This window comes from Lepisma saccharinum, chromosome 26, assembly GCF_977018435.1.
Source record: "Lepisma saccharinum chromosome 26, izLepSacc3.1, whole genome shotgun sequence".
Taxonomy (NCBI): Eukaryota; Metazoa; Arthropoda; class Insecta; order Zygentoma; family Lepismatidae; genus Lepisma; species Lepisma saccharinum.
This window is the reverse complement of record NC_139254.1, coordinates 20,074,855-20,095,165: the sequence shown is the minus strand read 5'-3', so window position 1 is coordinate 20,095,165 and position 20,311 is coordinate 20,074,855. Positions and strand designations below refer to the sequence as shown.

The window sequence follows — 20,311 nt, the reverse complement described above, 5'->3', positions numbered from 1 at the left end:
GAAATTTAGTGAAAAGTCCCTATGCTTAGGGACATGTCCCTACGGTTGGCATCACTGCCGACACGTGCAGTATGAAGCGCCCTCTCGCGGCTGACAGACAACTCACCCAACCCCCGATAAGCTGCCGGCGCTGTCGCGACAACTGAGGATAAAGTAGCGATGACTAATCTAAGATTTTCTGTCAGAAATAAGGTGCCAGAAATATTTGTATTTGGGAGGACACCTTTTCCACACACACACACACAGCATCCTTGCGACAAGGTACGTGCTTATTTCAATTGTAATTGTAACTGTAATTGTGAAAAGTGGAAACATTACAAAACAAGCGGTTTCTGTTACGGACTTCCTGAACGCAATTTGCCGGGACCTGTTGCATGAAGAGTCCGCTGAACGGCCGACAGGCTGGCAGTGAACGACTGAAATAACCTCCCTGTAGAAAGATATAGTATTTGTATAATATTTCTAAATTTTATACAACTTAATGACTCCCCCCCCCCCACACACACACACGCAATTTACCTTCATTTAATACTGTTAAACTTTTGAAAAATGGATTTGGTTTAAAAAGCCCCGATCACCTGTGAGCCCCTGTGGATTCTAGCTATGGGCCTGATGTGAATTGGGTGTTATTTAGTCACCTGTGTTGTGAATATAGTTGGCTCATTATTTAGAGTTACGCAACTGACATTATATATTTGGAGTTGGAGCAGAGAGTTAATGTGAAGTTCTGTGCTAAACTAGGGAAAATGCCTTTGGAAATATGGAGCATGATACAGCAAGCCTATGGTGACCAGACATTATTGAGAGGTCGTGTGTTTGAATAGTGCAAGAGCTTTTGGGAGGACAGGGTTTCAGATGATACTCAATCAGGTTGTGTTGCAGCAGCACATAATAATAATAATATAATGACCCATGGTGCAGCAGTGCTTGAGGGTCAAGGCTTATCTACCAACTGCAGGCTTCACTCCCACATACCTCACAGAGGTGAGAGATCATCGAAACAGTCAAACAGTTACGGGGTGACATGTGGACAACATGACGAACCACCAGTCGTTGTTGTAGGTTTCCATGACCAGTTCAACAGCACATACTGCTGAAAATGTGGAATATCTCACTCTTCCACATCCTCTATACTCGCCTGATCCGTCACTGTGTGATTTCTTGCTGCGACATCAAGATTTTCCAGCAATCCAAAAGGCTGTGACAGATTTGCTTCCCAGACTTCCTGAAATGCTGGTGTATAAAAAGTGGAAGGGACTACTTTGACATGACCAAGAGACATGAGTTGCTAAGTTGAATATATTATTTTTTACAACACCAGTCCTGGAACTTTTCTGACAAAGGTTATAGATAACTAAGTTGAAAAGGGTTTCATAAATAATATGGGGATCCTCTGTTCAACATTTGGCCATCTTAGTTTATCCACTATACAAATAGGTATAGTCTAAGTTTGTGTGGTTTCTTCCAGGTAAAATTTTCAGGGTGTCTAGTGAAACAATGAGAATAACACAGAAGTAATGATGACATCAAAGGGAGCCAAGGACAACATCATTCGTGGTTTTCTGCAGCATATCTACATGTTGCTGGCTGAATACTATTTTGTCGTATGTCCATCTGCACTAACGTTTCAGGAGAGCTGATTAAAGTTTGACTTTTGTGGATTTGGAATACACTATGAGATTTGCACAAACATTATATTATTGTTGATAATTCACACCACCTGACAACCAGATACATCGCTTCATAACGGATGCATTAACATGTATCGAACACCATAACGTCATCAATTCATCTCCGATAAAAAGTGCAGATAACGACAAAATAACATTCTGACGGCTGTGTCCACGAAGCATAAAGATGCATTTTCATATAATAGGGCTCCTACATGGCTAATCTTTTGTGAGAGTGGTCTCGGATTTGATTCCAATGAGCAAAAAATTCCATGCTGCATTGACCTAGCATCATGAGGATACCTAGGAAGCCAAGGGAAAAGAAATGGCATATTCTGGTGATTGGATTTGATGCGTTACCCAGTGAGAAGCCACTGGCCAGGGAGATTGTGCCATGAAGCTATTAGAAAAGGGGTGATTGTGAATTTTCATAAAACTTTGCTTGTCTTGTAGATATGGAGTACTAGCACCTTTTCAGTTTTGGAGGAAATTGAACAGAATGCCTGTATTTGGGGCCTCCCTGGTGGTGCAATGGTAATGTTTTGCCTTATAATGAAAGGATCCCAGGTTCAATACCCAATGGAGCCCCATAATGGTTCAGATCACATTTTAAACTGTAGGTCCAGTCCAGATTATCCTATCTGTGCATGAATTGGACTTAAAACACAACAACAGAATGCCTGTATTTGTAAATAAGTGCTAGTTGTTTATATATATATATATATATATATATATATATATATATATATATATAATATATATATATATATAATCATATATAATCATATATCATATTATGACACAGATTCTTCCATCTCCACAGATATGGCTAGTAGAAACCATATCTTCAACGCCGGAGTATGAAACTCCATGGACGTTCCAGCAGAACCTCAAACACGGATTCAGAAGAACAGCATTGTTCTACAGGGACTTCTTCATAGGATTCAGCTTGGTGTTGCTTGTTACCGATCTAGCAAAAGTTATTGTTGGGGAGCCAAGGCCACATTTTCTTGACAGCTGCAAACCTGACAGAGCTGTCAACTGCACAAGTGGGTAAGTGGCTTTTATTTAGATATTACTCTTGCCAGCGAGTTTGGCATTTTTTTTCAGCAATCTTTTTGAATTTAACTGTATGAGATTTATTTTTTAATTAGGGCCTGTTTTGAAATAAAACTAAAACATGCAAAGGAAGAAATTTAATTACCTCTGTGTGTTACTTTTCTCTCTGTTTCATTTTCCCCCTTCGTTTGTACTTTTTTAATCCTGTACCCACTTGGAAATAGCTGTATATAAATATACTGATGAAAGTTGAACATGTTTTTACAGATATGTAACAAGCTACACATGTACAAACAAAGATGTTAGCAAGTGGTTGGTAAGGGATTCTTCGAAGTCATTCCCATCAGGCCACACATCAATTTCAGTTTATTCAATGATGTTCACAATGGTAAGTAACATTTATTTACTCACATTTTACATTACATTAGGATGAATGAAATTTATACATGTTACAAGACCTTGATCCTATGTTCCAGATTTTACAGTTTCCTAATTTAAATATTTTGTTCCAATTTTACAGTTTCCTAATTTAAATACGAGGCGTTTTCGGAAAGTAAGTACCGAAATGGTGTAAAAAATAAAGTAAAATAGTTTCGTACCTTTTTTTATTTGCATTGCATTCTACAGACCTTAAACTACTTTTCTACGTAGTTTCCACCATTGTTCAAGCATTTTTCGTAGCGTGGCACTAGTTTTTGTATTCCATCATCATAGAATGTTCACACCTTTGACGAAAGCCATCCATGCACTGCTGCTTCGATGTCGTCATCCTCGTTGAAACGCTGACCAGCAAGAAACTTCTTCAGGTGAAGAAAGAGATGGTAGTCACTTGGGGCCAAGTCAGGGCTGTTGGCGGATGAACAAATTGTTCCCAGCCGAATGACGTGATGACATTTTGAGTTTGTTGGGCCGTATGCGGACGAGCATTGTCGTAAAGCAACACAATGCCTTTGCTAAGCATTCCGCGTCTTTTGTTTTGAATTGCACGACGCAGCCGGATTAATGTGTCACAGCAGGCATCTTTGTTGGGGGGGTCTGTCCTCTAGGTAAGAATTCAACCATTCTTGCATTGAGAAAACAAATCACAGACCGGACTTCACAGTCGGCGGGTCAATTGATTTTCTTGAACATTTCAAACCTTCAGAAAACTACGAAGAAAAAGCATGACCTGCTCCCACGCGTGCCTGTGACTAACTAATGGATGAAGGACGTCAGCGAGAACTCACACGGTCGCGACTGCATCGCAACAGCGGCAATATTTGCAAACGGTACTTACTTTATGAATATGCCTCGTATTTTGTTGTCTGTCATTCTTAATTCACTTGGTAGTTTATTGTATAAGAAAATTTAAAATTTCTTTGTTAGAATATATATATTTTTGAGGCGTAATGATTAACCTAATAGAAATTAATTGAAATTGTCATTATCAGGGCAGACAAATACAGGAAGCCATGGTACTTCAAACTTTTCACCTGGTACCTGAATTTTCAAATCCAGTTCTTTAAACAATTAAAGTTCTCTTATGAAAATTTCCATTACCTTTTTTTTTAATGAGTACAGTATGTGTTTTTTAATGTTTGTTTCGTGCATTGTGTGTATCATTAAAACAGAATAATAAACATGCATTATAAATTTTTGCACTGGTTAATTTTAAAACCTGCAGCAATAACTTGCTTAGTTATTTACGCTGTTACTGATATACTGATAGAGCCGCCTTTATGAAAGCCACTCCGGTGCAAGAATTAATTGCTTTTAATCCAATCTTGTATTAATTAATAAATTAATATTTTAAAGGTCACATTTCAAAATGTATAGATTTATGCTAACTGGAATTATTGCTTTCTTAGCCTATATTTACAATAATAATAATGGCTCCTGAGGAAAAAGAGCTGATGCCTGAATTATTTTTAGTTTTGTCCCTGATTATAATAACAATAGCAACACACTGTACTATTTAAGTTAGAATTTTTATTTAAAAAAATATAATTTTGTATGAGTGTAACTTGTAATTCATAAATTTCCATGTTTTTCAGAAATATTTTATGTTAGTAGCACAATTATCAATTATTGTCTATGCTCATCATTGGGGCAGGCATTCAAGGCTGCATCTTGTATGATCAGTTCTTTGCTTTTAGACTGAAACAAAATGGAGTGCATGTTCAAGAACGTTGAGGAATGAGAAGGTGATAAGTTGTATTCACACAACCCACTGATTTTCTCTCGTCTAAACTCTGCCAGAAATTTGAAGATTTCTCCTTATGTGCAGTGTTAGAGCTAAGGAACATTATTTTTCCTGACATGTTTTACAATTTTTGCATTGCATAACTTGCATAAGAAAATACATCTTTCAGTTGAAGAAACCCATAATCGCAGAGAAGTGGAGGTCTATGTCGGAGCATGTTAAGTTGTAAACTTTCGATCTTGTCACCACATTCACCTCACCGCATTTGAGCCCGTACTTGGGCATGGATGTTCTTTGCAAATGTCTTCATTAATTTCATCCTCTTCACTGCGATTAGCCAAAAGTGGCTGAAGTGCAGTTCTAAGTAACTAAAATACAAGTCAATTATTTCCTGTAGTAATTTCTTACTTCAATATAATTTTCTCATGAATTCTATAATACAGTTTGGTATTAATTCGGTGCATTTTCTAAAATTTTAATTGTTCACTTTTATATTTTAACCAAAACTGAGAAATAAATATATATATATATATATATATATATATATAAAATACATCTCGCAGGATTTTTTCAGGAAAGGCTGCAATTGTAAAAATGTATAGTACGTAGCTAATGTCTTGGAGGACAGTATGCACAATTAGATATTTCGTATATTTAGGCCGTTCTACTATAAAAAATAGCAATTGGGGGTTATTTTAAGGAAATTTTTGCATTTACTGCTCTAGTGTTTACTGAATTTTTCCCTGCTTTTATTTGAAAATTTAGATTTTCTTAAAATTTCGGAGGGGGCTATAGCCCCATCAGTCCCCCTCTGCATACACCAGTGATCTTAGAGAAGTATTACATTAGGTTGTTTGGGAATGTTGTAACCAAAATTGTATTTAAAAGTTAATTTCTTCTGAACTGTAAATGCATCATTTCCCAGCATTGTATATTATTTACTGTGAATGATTGTGTCCTGCATTTTGACTTCAGGGGTTGGTTTTTGGCAAATGAATGAACAGCATTTTATTTTCCAAACAGTAACTGCATCATCTGGGAGGTTGGTTCAACCTGTCTTTTCTTCTTTCTATCCAGAAAATTGTTACAAACATTTCAGAATACATCACAATTTACCATCAAGTTTTTGAACATACATGAGGCAATTCCATACTTAGGGATGCAACATTTTGAAACTTGAAATTGTTGATTTGCGTTTTCTTTAAGACTAATTAGACTTTACAAACTTAGTAGTGACATATATTTGACACAATTATATTTTAGGGTTTTAACCTGTAATTATTCTTTATATATTGCTAAAAATTATACAGTTCTGACTTTGAAAGAATATCTGATATGGAGACAATGATAAAAGATTAAAATTCTTGTTTCTCCATTACATTATATTAAAATGTTTTGGACATAACACATTTACATTATTTATCTAATTTTTCTGCAAACATCACAAAGAAAAGTGTACACAAATACACATGTGTAAAAGAGTGCATATAAAGTGTTTGGAAATATGTTGGTAAGACTAAGTACACCATTTTTTTAACTATCTTAATCATCAGCTACTAAAGGTTTCTTTTTTTTTTAGTGGTACCTTCAGCATCGCATCTCGAAGCAGATGCCGTATCTGCTCCTTCCCTGGCTGCATGGCGTGTGCTTGCTCTGGGCATTGATGTGTTCACTCACGCGAATTACCGACCATCGGCACCATTGGTGGGATGTCCTTGCAGGATTTTTCATTGGTGTCATTGGAGCTTTCTTTACTGTAAGTAGTTCTACAAATAATTGCAACTTATTGATACTAGACACCTTAGATAAGTAGAAAGTGGAAATTCAGAGGTAGCATAATTGTTGCCAGGTCAAATACAGGGTGATTCAAAAGTAGTGTTGGGCAATATGTCATTCAGATGGTATATCGTGATATTGAAAATATATAGTCACAATATTTTGGTGATGTACAGGGTTGCCCAAAAGTCCTGCATCATAGGGATAACAACTTACATTACAATACTTGTTCAATATGATTGCCTCCAATGTCAAAACACAACTGTAGGCGTTCGTTCATGTTCATCAGAATGTTCCGCTCTCGGAGAAGTTCCTCCCTAACTCGAAATTAGGACATTGGATCGAAAATTCAGTGTTCAGGCATAATCAAACAACAAGGAGCTGATCGCATCATTGATTGGTGTGGTTGGTGGAAAGACCAAGTCTTCGGCCCTTACTTTTTTGAAGATACTGTCAAAAGTGAAAATTACCTCGAAATGTTGGGATTCGTTGATGCCCGATTTGGATGCATTTGGATATGAAAACCGCAATGGTTCATGCAAAGCACCCCCCCCCCCCCATTACAGCACTCAAGAACGTGATTGGCTAGACAATAACTTACCACAGTGGATTGGCCGAAGGGAACAGTGGAATGGGCTCCCCGATCCCAGACTTAAATCCAATGGATTTTGCTGTATGGGGTTACCTTAAAGCGAAAGTTTACAGTGTGAAGATCAGAGATACAAATCAGGGTAAAAAACATTCTGATGAACATGAACGAATGCCTAAAGTTGTGTTTTAACATTGGAGGCAATCATATTGAACAAGTATTGTAATATAAGTTGTTATTCCTATGATGCGGGACTTTTGGGCCACCCTGTCGGTGATATATCATTACGATATTTTGACAATGTATCATCACGATATTTTGGTGATATATATTGTGATCATTCATTGCAGTTATCACGTTACGGAAAAAATATTGTATCTTATTGTCTGTGACAATATTTTCTTGACAATATATCGCAATATCAAATTTCCGATATCGTCCATCCCTATTCAAAAGTGTGGACCATGGCAGAGTGGTTAGCACAATATGCTAGGTGTCCCGGGTTTAGTTTCCAGCCTGGACATTGGTGTTCTTTTTAGTGTCCCTTCATCAGTTTCATCACTCACCTTCATCTTTGCAATTACCCAAAAGGGCAGCAAATCATATAAAAGTGAAGTAAAATAATCCAAATCACTCAAACAATCAAATCAAAAGTGTGGAACCATTCATATAATTTCTACAGATATTACAAGACATGAATGGAACCCTATGCAGTTTCTAGAAAACTGAAGATCACCCCATCCACTATTTTGTATTCAATGTAGTTTTATCAAGTGGGAATAGGGGGCTAGTAACATAACAAAGACATGTGAAATTATCTGAAAAATCAAATGATGAAATCCATTTCAAGACATATTGAATGTATTAGAGTGACATGTTACATTAGGTACAATCAGATCTTCAGAGAATCTGCTCAAAATCCTGTCATTCTTCAGCACATCTGCAAGCATTGTCCCCAGTCAATATGAACCTGGCTCAACATGTCTGGCATAATTGTGTCACACCAGGCACGTTGCCTGATAATGTTCGCATGAGCATGTGAACACTCATGTATATGTTTTAAATTACGTACATATTAAATGCACACACACACACACACGTATAGGCTATATTTATTCGAAAAAATCCTTCTTTGATGTTCGAGTATATACACACAATTTACTCTGACACGACATCTTTTACATCTGATAACTTTTTTTAGATAGTTGCTAACACTGACTCCCACGGTGTTCCACGGATTGCGTTGAACACAATTGCTGTGCGTGTTGCATCACACTGGCAGCTAAGGGGCTGTTGGCCACTATACCCTGAAAATGTTCACTGTGCTGTCTGAACGCGAGCCCTGATGCAAGTGGCAATACTTCTTGCATTTGGCACCAGAGCGCAGCATATACAAGGCATGTCTATGGGGACTCAAGACAGTTTGCGCTACATAGTTGCATATGTAGAATTTAATTTTAATTATTTCTCTTGATATCGTTATTAAGTGCATTGTGCGTCGGTGTCTAGCCTTCAATTACTGGACCCACAGTGAGAATTTTATTTTCTGTGTAATATCTAGAGCTCAAATATAGGTTTCGGCCAGTCATCCTTCAGAAGCGAGTTTGTGTGCAAATGTGTATCAATTGCAAACAAGACTACTTACTGATTTGCCGAATAAGTGGCTAAAGAACACACACTAAACATGCACTTTCTTTAGCCACTTATTCGGGCATATAAGTAAGTACTCTTGTTTGCAATAGATACATTTAAAAAATATATGAATATATCTAAAAGAGAATTGTTATTTTCTTCATCGGACAGTTCCTGTAATTGATCAATTCACTCGAATGCATGGACGGGCAAAGGACACATCCTGGGCGTTTGTTATCATTTGCACATATACAAGCGACTCGCTTCCAAAAGACTGCATCTGGAACTATTAGTTTCATGCAATGCATAAGATCAAGGATGGTAAATATGTTTGATTGATTGATTTGGTGTTTTAAATCCTCTTTATGCACAGCAAGACCAATCGGGACAGGACCTACAGTTTTAAGTGGGATCCGAATCTATGTGCCTCCACCGGGTATCGAATCCATGACCCCTCGATTACAAGGCAACGACGGGTAAACATGTTAATGACGACAATGAACAGATGTTACTATACGCTTTAAATGAGTGGTTCCCAAAGTGTGTGCCGCGGCACCCTGGGGCACCGTGATTGACTTCAAGGGGCGTTGGTTGACTTACAGGGGTGCTGCGAAACGTTCCAATATTTTCACTGAATTGTTAGTCAATGCTATGCATGTTTCAAATATGTGCTTATTTAGTAAATTTTGACATATGAAATGTTTCTGAATTTGAAATACGTTTTTAATTTTTAACTAAAGGCATGCAATCGTATAGGTAACTGAGTGTTGCAAGTGTTAGCGAGGGCTACATTCTGGGCGCCGCGGAAAAATCTTGAAACACTGAGGGCATCTTGAAGCAAAGAAATTTGGGAACCCTTGCTTTTAATGGTCGAAAATCAATATCTCTGAACCATGGCAAAATGACGGTAGGAGGAAAAATATGAAACACGAGGGAAGAAGGAATATGAGCAATGTCACATTGACTGACACTTCAATCATAAGCATTGCAAGCGAGTTATTATTAGTGGGGGGACATTCTGTATATTACCCAAATATCTTAATACAAAAAATACATTTTTTCTGGACTGGATGCGTCCTCCCCTATGTCCCGCTAACAATGTACGTGCTTTCAATGCTGAATGAATGTCGTTGGTTAACATATGGTCGGTGTAATAGAAAGTAGATTGCGAAGTATGGTAGTCTTGCGTTGTACATACCTGAGATTGCTTGTTATACTAATTAGTTTGCACTAGGCATTACTAATTGTAAATTACGTAATTAAAAGGGTGTTAATTGAATAAAAAATCTTGTATTACTTCAAATATAGCGTGATTTTGGGGAGAAATTGTTGAAAATAAGTAGAACTGGTTATTCTTACTTTTTCAATTGAAGATGAAGTTACAAGGGAGAAGAGTAAATCTCCATTCAGTATAAAAAAATTATTGTGAACACCCGTATGTGAACAGCACGCGACGGCACTGTGTCTCGCAAGAATAATGTTTTCCTGCAACCCCCGTATATCTCTTATCAAAGTTGCATAAATCTGACTTTTACACCCCCCGCCCCACCCAAAGTGTAATAGAGTAAATTTTTGTGAGTGGGGTGGACACCTGATTCGCCTTTCTGTGCATAAACTTAAACCCAGGCTGGGATTTGAACCCAGACCCCTGGCATTGTAGCACACTGTGCTAATCACTGCCACGGTGGTCGGTTGTACATATATTGTGTAAAAAAAACTTTGCTTTGTGATTACATGATAGGTATTTTTATATTCTAGTGATTGACAATTTTTTGGGCAACATTGATAAATTGATACTTATAATTAAGGTAAAGTTCGCAGTACATATAGCACCATGCCAAGAAGACACATTTATGGCCCCACACATTCTCGACCTCTGCTATTTTGGAGGTGATGTGATCAGCACCACACTCTGGCTACCTTTACCTCCCAGGGTTGCTCCCATGTATCCATTGATTTGAGGTTGGGTGAGCCCCGGAGGCACTTTATATGGGGACAAGGCCGGGAAAATTTCGACCTTAAATCACCCACCCCAAGAATTGAACCTGGGTCTCCTGCATGGCAGTCAGATGCTACCTACTAGACCACTTATAATTATAATTCATAATCTGACATTAATTCAGACCACATCTTGCTAATAGGAGAAATCAATCTTACATTGAAGAAGATAACCCAAAACCAGGTGAGCAAGAAACCCCACTTAGAGAAGCTAAGGGAAGAAGACGAAAGACAAAAATTTGCAGAACATTTCCAAGGAAACTATAATAAGTTTAAAGCTAGTTGTAACAATAAGGATGAGATGTGGGATGGAATAAAAAGCTGCTTACAGAAGGCAGTGGATGAAACAATAGGCTACAGGGAAAGGAAAAGTGCAAAGAAACCATGGATTACTGAAAGTATGCTGGAAAAAATGGAGGAACGGAGAAAATGGAAGAATGTAAATACAGAAGAGGGAAGACATAATTACAAGATACTGAATAACCAGCTAAGAAGAGAAACTGACAGGGCAAAAGAACAATGGATGAAACAAAAATGTGAAGAAATTGAAGAACTGGAAAAAAGAGGAAGGTATGACTTGATGTATCGTGAAGTAAACTGCTTGGGCTTCCAAAAGAAGAAATGGAAAACAATGTGGATGATGGAAGACGAGGAAGGATGTGAAATCACAGACAAAAAAGGAATATCGAATGTGTGGGGAAAGTACGTTGAAGAGCTCTACCAGAAAGAGAATCGCCCAGACAGTCTGAATGTAGAAAATGAAGACGACGTGCCTGACGATGAGAAAGGATACTATATCCTGAATGAAGAATTTGAGCAAGCACTCAAAGAAATGAGGAATGGAAAAGCAACGGGCACTGATGAAATTCCTGTTGAACTTATCAAATGCCTGGGAGATGGAAAAAGAGAAATACTGCACTTATGCAATGAAATCTATGAGAAAGGGGATTGGCCACAAGATTTCACGGAGACTGTTTTGGTACCTCTGCAGAAGAAAAGCAATGCCAGAAAATGTTCTGAGTACAGGACAATCAGTTTGATATCTCACTCGGCAAAAATTCTTCTAAGAATTCTGAACAGACGCCTATACTCGAAGGTCAGTGGCGAGTTAGAGGAAGAACAGTTTGGTTTCAGGAAAGGAAGAGGTACAAGGGATGCAATTGGTTTACTGAGGACCATTGGGGAAAGATATTTAGAGAAAGGAAAGGAGGTGTTTGTAGTATTTGTAGACCTGGAGAAAGCCTTTGATAGAGTGAATTGGGTTAAACTTTTAGAAATTCTGAAGAAAATTGGTGTAGATTGGAAAGAGAGAAGACTTCTAAGCAACTTATACATGAATCAACGAGTTAAAGTGAGAACAGGAGACGAAATGACAGAAGGCTGTGAAATTGGAAGAGGAGTACGACAAGGATGCTGCCTATCGCCTACTTTGTTTAATATTTATTTAGAAGATATAGTGAAAACTTGTTTCCAGGGCACAGGAGGTGTCAAATTAGGAGGAAGAAGAATAAACTGCATAAGATTTGCTGATGACATGGCATTATTCGCTGAGGATGAAATAACCATAAATAGTATGTTAGAAGAGTTAAACAGCAGCTGTGAGCAGTATGGGATGAAGATTAATGTAAAGAAGACAAAGGCAATGGTTATAGGACGGAAACCAAGGAATATTAATGTGAGAGCAAACAGTGAAAGAATCCAGCAAGTGGATAGCTTCAAGTACCTCGGATGCACTATAAGCAGTGACATGAGCTGCAACCAAGAAGTGAAAATGAGAATCGCAATAGCAAAAGAAGCTTTCAATAGAAGAAAAAATGTTTTTTGTGGACCCATGGACATAGGTCTAAGGAAGAGATTAGTGAAATGTTTTGTGTGGAGTGTAGCACTATATGGTGCAGAAACCTGGACGTTGAGAAGAAATGAAGAGAAACGACTCGAAGCTTTTGAAATGTGGACATGGAGCGTGTAAAATGGACGGACAAGGTAAGAAACGAAGCCGTACTGAAAAGAGTTGGTGAAAAAAGATCTATACTGGAGACCATCAAGAAGAGGAAAAGAAACTGGTTAGGACACTGTCTAAGAAGAAACTGCCTGCTAAGAGATGCCTTGGAGGGAATGGTTGAAGGAACAAAAGTCCGTGGAAGAAAGAGATATCAGCTTATGGATGATATTAAATTAACTGGGTCGTATGCTATTACGAAGCGTAAGGCAGAGAACAGGGAAAGCTGGAGATTGCAGTGAAAAACCTGCCAATTAGGCAGAAAACAATGAATGAATGAATATACTTATAATTCATTAATATTAATCAATATTTTGAATAACTTTTAATTGTTACACAATTTTCAAGCATCGGCAAGACTATTGACATCAGTATGGGTATTGGTTCAAAGTGGTATCAATTGTACAGGGTATCTCAAAAGTAATAGCGCAAACTGACACAGTTGAAAGTACACGATAATAGAAGCAAAAAAGTCTTAGTAAACATGGGTCCGCAAACAAGCTGTTTTCGAGATAATTGCGAATGTGTGGTTACAAGCCGTGACTGACTTCATTGTTTGTAAACGTCGTCCTACTTGGTAAAATGCTAATAATACAGTAAGAAAAGTCATTGGAGATCTCATTGCTTTTATTGAACATTCTACTTACTTTAACAAACATTAGTATGTTACATGTTACAATTACTGTACACTCGTACCTGTTAAAGGAGGTGTTCAAAGTGTCGTCCTTGCATCTGGATGCAATACTGTATGCGATTCCGCATTGAGTTTCGAATTATTTCGAACACTCCCGGTTCATTTCGGAATTGGTCACAAGCATGTACAATTCTCTGTACTGATTGTATCCATCCTGTCTGATTACAACGCCACCTCTCGGAAATGTTGTTTTGTAAACAAAGAGCAAACCTCGGAACGTGCAAGAAGTAATGCGCTCAGTGTTTACAAAATGCAATCAGTGACTGCTTCTTCTAACCACACATTCACACACATTATTAGCATTTTACCAACTAGGACGATGTTTACAGTGGAGTCGGTGGTGGCTTGTAACCACACATTCACAATTATCTCGAAAACGGCTCGTTTGCAGACCCATGTTTACTGAGAGTTTTTGCTTCTATTATCGTGTACTTTCAACTGTGTCAGTTTGCACTATTACTTATGATACACCCTGTATATATATGTGTGTGTGTGTGTGTATATATATATATAATATTTGGAGTTCTCTTAAGGCAAGACCCATTGAAGGAGTGAAGAAAACTGCAAAAAGAACAAGAACGTATGTGGCATCACAAGCTGCACATGTCCCTTCTTGCTTGCATGTCTCTCAGACTGGTCTGTTTTTTCAATAGCATGCATGCATTGTCACCTCAGTCTGTTGGTCATGCATTTTCACAGACTGGAGGCAGTGGAATATTCTCCATGTTACTGCATTTACTGCTTGTAAACAAACTTTTTATGCATTAGCTTTTATGTATTATGCAAACTATAGTATTACAACAAGCTTCTAAACCAGAATTTAAGTAACATCGCACCTTTATGACCCCGATTGTAATTGAGGAGTTTGAGGGAGCTGAAGGGAAAGTGGGACAGTGGCTATTTAAGAAAAATGTCTGCGTAGTCAGTACAACCTGCTCCAAATAGCATTGGAGGGGAACACTGCTTGTCCTTTCCTGTGCTGCACTTGGCAGAAGCAGTGTTGCTACATGAAGGGAAATTCCCTTGGTGAAGGGGGGGGGGGGTTCAGGTCCAGTTGTAGGTAAAAAGGAAAATTTTATGGAAAATATAGAAATTGCCAGAAAATTTTAAGTTGTCAGACTTCTGTTTTTGTTTCACTTGCATGCCTACATTTGTGTTTTATGTCTATTATATATAATTTAATATATAATAAATATATACAATAAATAAGAATTGTTGCGGTAAACCAGGTCAAATTTTCAGAATACACCACTGCTGGAGAGCTCAATTGTTGCTTCAGTATGAACCGCCCCCATGTTGCATGGAACTTGTCATTTCAGTCTGAAACCTCCCTTACAGAGAATTCACACCGAAGAGACATGCAACACGAGAGTTTCACACCAAAGAGACAAGCTACATGCGACACACTGCAAATGACACTTGCTTCTTGCTCAGTTTGCATGGTGTTGCAGATATAATTGCATTAATCAGCTTATTATGTTGTGCATGAGAAACAGAAAAATAATATGCACTGATCTCAAACTGTATATACTAGACTTTCCAGCCTGGATAAAGCGAAGACCTAAACACTAGAGAAATGATTCTCAGCCTTCTACAAACCATCTCCTCGTTAGCCCAAGAATTTTACTCATAAATACCTTTCCAGTATTTAAGATTTTATGCATGAATTTTATGCATTACGTGGAGGCACCGGGCAGGTCCATTTTTGATTAGTCTATTTGTACATAAGATGAACTTGAAAAACGAAAACTCACAACTCAAATATGATATTGGGATTGTGTTATTTGTCAACCACTTTCAGTAGAACCTCTCGCAGCTCAGTATAGTTGATACGAGGGCCCAGCGGTTGAGAAACAATGAACTAGAGTACTTTACCATGTTGACTGACCTTGTAGTACGTGCCTCCATGTGCTGGCTTTTTAAAATAGAAGCAGCCCTAAATGCCAAAACACGGCCTCTTTACACGATGCTGAAGGCAAATTACAGCTGATAACTGCATCAAAAAAACTTGATAAAGCAGAAAGACCATTGTTAAATCTTAAAACATTGTACATATCGATACTTTATTATATCAACAAAATAGAGCTTCAAACATGTTGTAAGGCCTCCGGTTGGGCTCTCTTCTAGTCTAAATATAGCTCGTTGGAGTGAAGCATTCACTGCGCATACGTGAAAACAACAAACTGAGGCAACATGATGCATGGTATTGAGAAAACGGCACAGTCTGAGCGACATGAGACACGTGCAGCTTGTCATGTGTCTTCGGTTTGAAAGGTTCAATTGATTACTGAGTGGTCCCGCTTGCAAGCAACATGTGTCTCTTGGAGCGTGTCACTTGTCCCTTTGGTGTGAATTCTCCCTAAAGTACTCTTATTTGTTTTGTGGCCTCCCCATAGCGTAATGGTAAGGTCGTAGTCTTGTAATCAAAGGGGTCCCAGGTTCGATACGTAGTGGAGGCTCATTGCACAGTGGTTTGGATTCCAGTCCCAATTAGCCTATCTGTGCATAAAGTGGACTTAAAACATCAGTTCAATTCTTTGTTTTGTTTGTAATTTATGTTTGTTTTTGTTTCCTTGCAGATACAAACTTACTGTGGAGGATTTTTTCAGAATTGCAGTGGACTGACAAATAGTAGGTTGAAGTCTGAGGATATCAAGGAGAATGGCCATGTGCCAAATAACAGGCATCAATCTGTCCGTAGGCTGTTGTCTTCCACTTCAAGTTACAATAGTTCGATTCTACCAGAAGACAGAGAACTACGAGAGGTGGCCATGACATGAATACATCCCCCCTTTCCAAAATAAAAATGCACAATAGATACAGTCATTTGCAAGAATTCAGCATCAAGGATCATCCATAGACCTTCTTCAAACACTGATATATAATTTATATATAAGAATGTAATTTATGGATTCTAACTACGAATGTACATTGTAATATATACTTTCATAGAGATTATGATAATTGAATTTACAGAGTACGTCACCCATGAATGAATTATGGAGCTCCCATCTGAGATTGAACTGGGGGCTATTAGCACCAAAGGCAGAGTGCTATCATTTTACCACATAGGAACCAAATATCAATAGATGTTCTGTGCAATTTTAAGCTTAACAGGAGTTGACCAATCACTGGTCATATTAAAATTATTTCACTTGATGAGAAAGCCAACAAAATACATGATACTGTTTTATTGCAGTAAGACTTAACACTATAATGTTCAAACTTTCAACTCTGGGAGACTATAATGCAAGGGAACACAATTGAACAGTTTCCATATCGTAAAGGCATGATACGATATTGTTTCAGTATTTCATAGTGTCTAATGGATTTGGTATAATAGATTGCTGGACAGTCTTGGTAAACATGTACAACCAAAATATGTTTATACATGTAATGTTCTGAAGTGTACAAATGATGTTATAAACCATAGCATTTTTAATGTACCTAGGAGAGTATACAAGTTTGCTACTCTTAAAATAGTAAAATAAGGTTTTTCTTTAGTGAACACGCATAAAATAAATACAGGGTGGGCCAATGGATCGCCCATGTAAAAGGTAAATGAACTGCACCACACTAATGAAATGTCCAGACACATGATATAGGGAAGGAAAATGTTATTGCATTAACACACTAAAATACTTAGTTACATGATATGCTAGGCACATTCCTAGCACAGCCTTCGACTATATTTCCCCACTCACATCGTGTGTCTGGATATTTGGTATATGTCAGATCATTTATCTTTTATAAGAGTGGTTCCACACTTTTGGTTCACCCTGTGTACATGTGTGTGTATAATTATATAAGTTATTCTGATTTTTCTCCATGCTTAACATCACTATAATAGAACTTAATTAAACTGTAAGGACACTAAAACATGAAGTTTTCATTGGCCTAAATTATTATTGCAAATGTATTGTGATTATAGTTAATGAGTAAACCTGGTAGAATAAAAATTATTTGTGAGGAAAAACACATGTCCTTATTGTTTGGAGATACAAGTGATTTATTTACTATTTGGTCAGTATTGTCATCAGTTTATCAATATCTCTATTGCTGGTCATATTGAAAAAGTCTGTGATGATAGGTGTATGGTAGTGTATCAAGAATTCCATGAGAAACAAACTAGGCAGGGTGATAAGTACATTGTATTAATGTTTCACATATTTATTAGAAGCATGAAAAGTTACAGAATTTCAAATCATTGCAAGAAAAACACAGGTTCAAAAGCATATTTGCTAGAATTTTTACCTATTTCAGAACAGTCAAATTTTAAGGTATGTGGATAGAAATTGTCCACTATTTTACTTTGCTCACTTGTTTTTTTTTTTTTTTTTGCATCTTTAAACCCTGTACAACAGTGTACTACATTCAGCTTGCCAAAACTACATCAATGTCAGAGACAAGTAATTTTGAATATACGATATTGAATGTCGGGAAGTTTGTGTTTCAAGTTTACAGATTCTGTTGGCCATTTTTGGCTCAAGTTTGATACTGTACCGAAAAATGAACAGAACATCAGAGTGAAGAGTGTTTTCACAATTTGCTATTTGAAATACATACAGAACAGATGTTCTCTCTTTTTAAATAGTTTTAAAACTTTTAAGATGAATTTAATGTTAAACATGTAATTTACTTTGTAAGATGCTGTTATGGAACTTGTACCAAATAATTTGCTATGAATATATTCCATACAGCCATGCTGTTTTTGTAATTAATGAACAGAGTATCATTTGAATGTTGATATTGTTAAAAAAAAAAGAAGTGAAATTTACTATTATATTTTAATCATTCCAGTAATAAATATTTTTTTATATTTAAAATGTGAATTCCTTCGTAAAATGAATGTTGTATTTGCTTTACAGTGCCTTCATTTGTGTATTATATCTGCTTGAATGCTTGTCCATGCTGCCCGATGGTGAAATCTAATGTGTGTATCCTCTCCACTCAAGGGCATAGTGCCGGCCTCCATGGTGGAGTGGTTAGCACAGCATGCTGCAACAGCATGAGTCCAGGGTTTAAATCTCAGCCTGGGCATGGAGTTCTTTGTTAAGTATCCATCAATTTCAGCATATCACCACTTATCCTCATCATCGCGATTAGCCAAACGTTGCAGAAAAGCAACAGTAAGTAACAAATTAAAATCATTGAGGCGAAGAGCGACAGTGTCACACCATCTGTGTATTTTTTTAGTATCGTCAGAATGGACACTGCTATTAAAAGAAAAAAACACAACTATAGGAGAGAGTATTAATTTCTTCCCATATTGCAAGTGAAAGCAGTTTTTCAAGTTTATTATTGAGCTAGACAGGATGTTTAAAAATTATTACAAGTATTTTAAGAATCCCATGCATTCCTTACGAAGGGGAGAAAAACTTCCACCTGAAGTTACAGCTAATCAAATGTAGTTTTCAAATTTTCCGATGACACAAATAAATTCTTCAACATGTCCTCTTTCCGTTCATGTATTTTTTCTACACCACCAGAAGATGATATTCCAAAGAGAATATGGGAGGGGGAGGGGTATTATTTTACTTAAACGTAATGTTAACACGATGGCTACTTGCCAGGAATTCTGGGAATTCTGCCTGCATTGTTGTTACGTCCGAACACACAATTTCATAATCCACAACTTTACAAACAATTGAACGTAGATTCAAATATTATGCACACTTAACAATTACTTCAATGTAGTCTTGAAATTTATTGTGAGTTTTGTTATTAATTTGTGTACACTGTTTTGTGCTATGACATCTAAAAATAGATAGGTTTCTGGTAACTTCAAATTTAATAGGTTTGCATTCATTGATTGGGTGTATTTTACTTCGTATCTTTGCCACTTTTGGCTATTGCAAAGACGAGGTTGAGTCATGGCATGATGAAGTTGATAAAGGGACATTTTCAAAAAAAAACCATGCCCAGGCTGGGATTCGAACATGGGACACCTGACATCGAAGTATTGTGTGCTAACCATTACACCATGGAGTTCAGCAATAGGTTTGAATTTGAATAGGTTTCAATATATATTCCATTAGTGTGTAGCTGACATACTGATAGTAGGTATTCTTGCATATTGCACAATGAGAGTAATGTTAGACATGTTAAGCAAACACAATACAATTTTTTGCATTATTTGCTTTTACTTATGCATCTGAATTTCAAGATAATATGGTCGTCTTTGAAAATATTTTCCACCTATTTTGTATATTTGAATGTAATGCCCTACTTTCAGTTTTGTGTATTCTAAGTTTTCCGATAAGGGTGCTTTTCCCACCACCCACCCAGTTAACCACGTCAAAAAGGTTCAATATTATGTTTACTAATAGCAACACTTAATATTTGATTAAGAAATATTACTATCACCAATGATAAAAAAAAAGTAAATTTCAAAAGTAGTTTGAAGAATGTTGTTCCAGTAGTGCGACATACTCCCTTCAACCCCCACCCTCCACAGATCGCATTTACTAGTGAAAAGAAGATACAATGACAATGTTCTCAAACATTGACTTCAATATTTCAGACCCTGAATAAGAGTATACCGTAATACTTCAGGTACTATTTACATAGTTTCTTATCTCGTGACCCCACCCTCCAGTGCCTCTCCAGCCCCCCACCCAAACAGTCTCGCCGATTAAGACGGCACCTAAGAACACTTTTCTAGCTTCTATTCATCATTTCTCAAAATATATGGAAAGCTTTAAAATATCAA

The 20,311-nt window shown here is 37.2% G+C and overlaps 1 protein-coding gene across 5 annotated transcripts in view; it reads left to right on the top strand.

Moving 5' to 3' along the window:
- The window catches only part of LOC145979807 (phospholipid phosphatase 1-like), a 255,062-nt gene extending 236,637 nt beyond the window's left edge, over positions 1-18,425 (top strand). For all 5 annotated transcript variants that reach the window (XM_083112820.1, XM_083112821.1, XM_083112824.1 and 2 more), the window contains 4 exons: positions 2,494-2,723; positions 2,997-3,117; positions 6,491-6,667; positions 16,179-18,425. In XM_083112820.1, coding sequence (XP_082968946.1) covers positions 2,494-2,723; positions 2,997-3,117; positions 6,491-6,667; positions 16,179-16,379 — 729 coding nt within the window. In that variant the 3' untranslated portion in view covers positions 16,380-18,425. The remainder of the gene's footprint in view (positions 1-2,493; positions 2,724-2,996; positions 3,118-6,490; positions 6,668-16,178) is intronic.
- Positions 18,426-20,311: the final 1,886 nt, after the last annotated feature.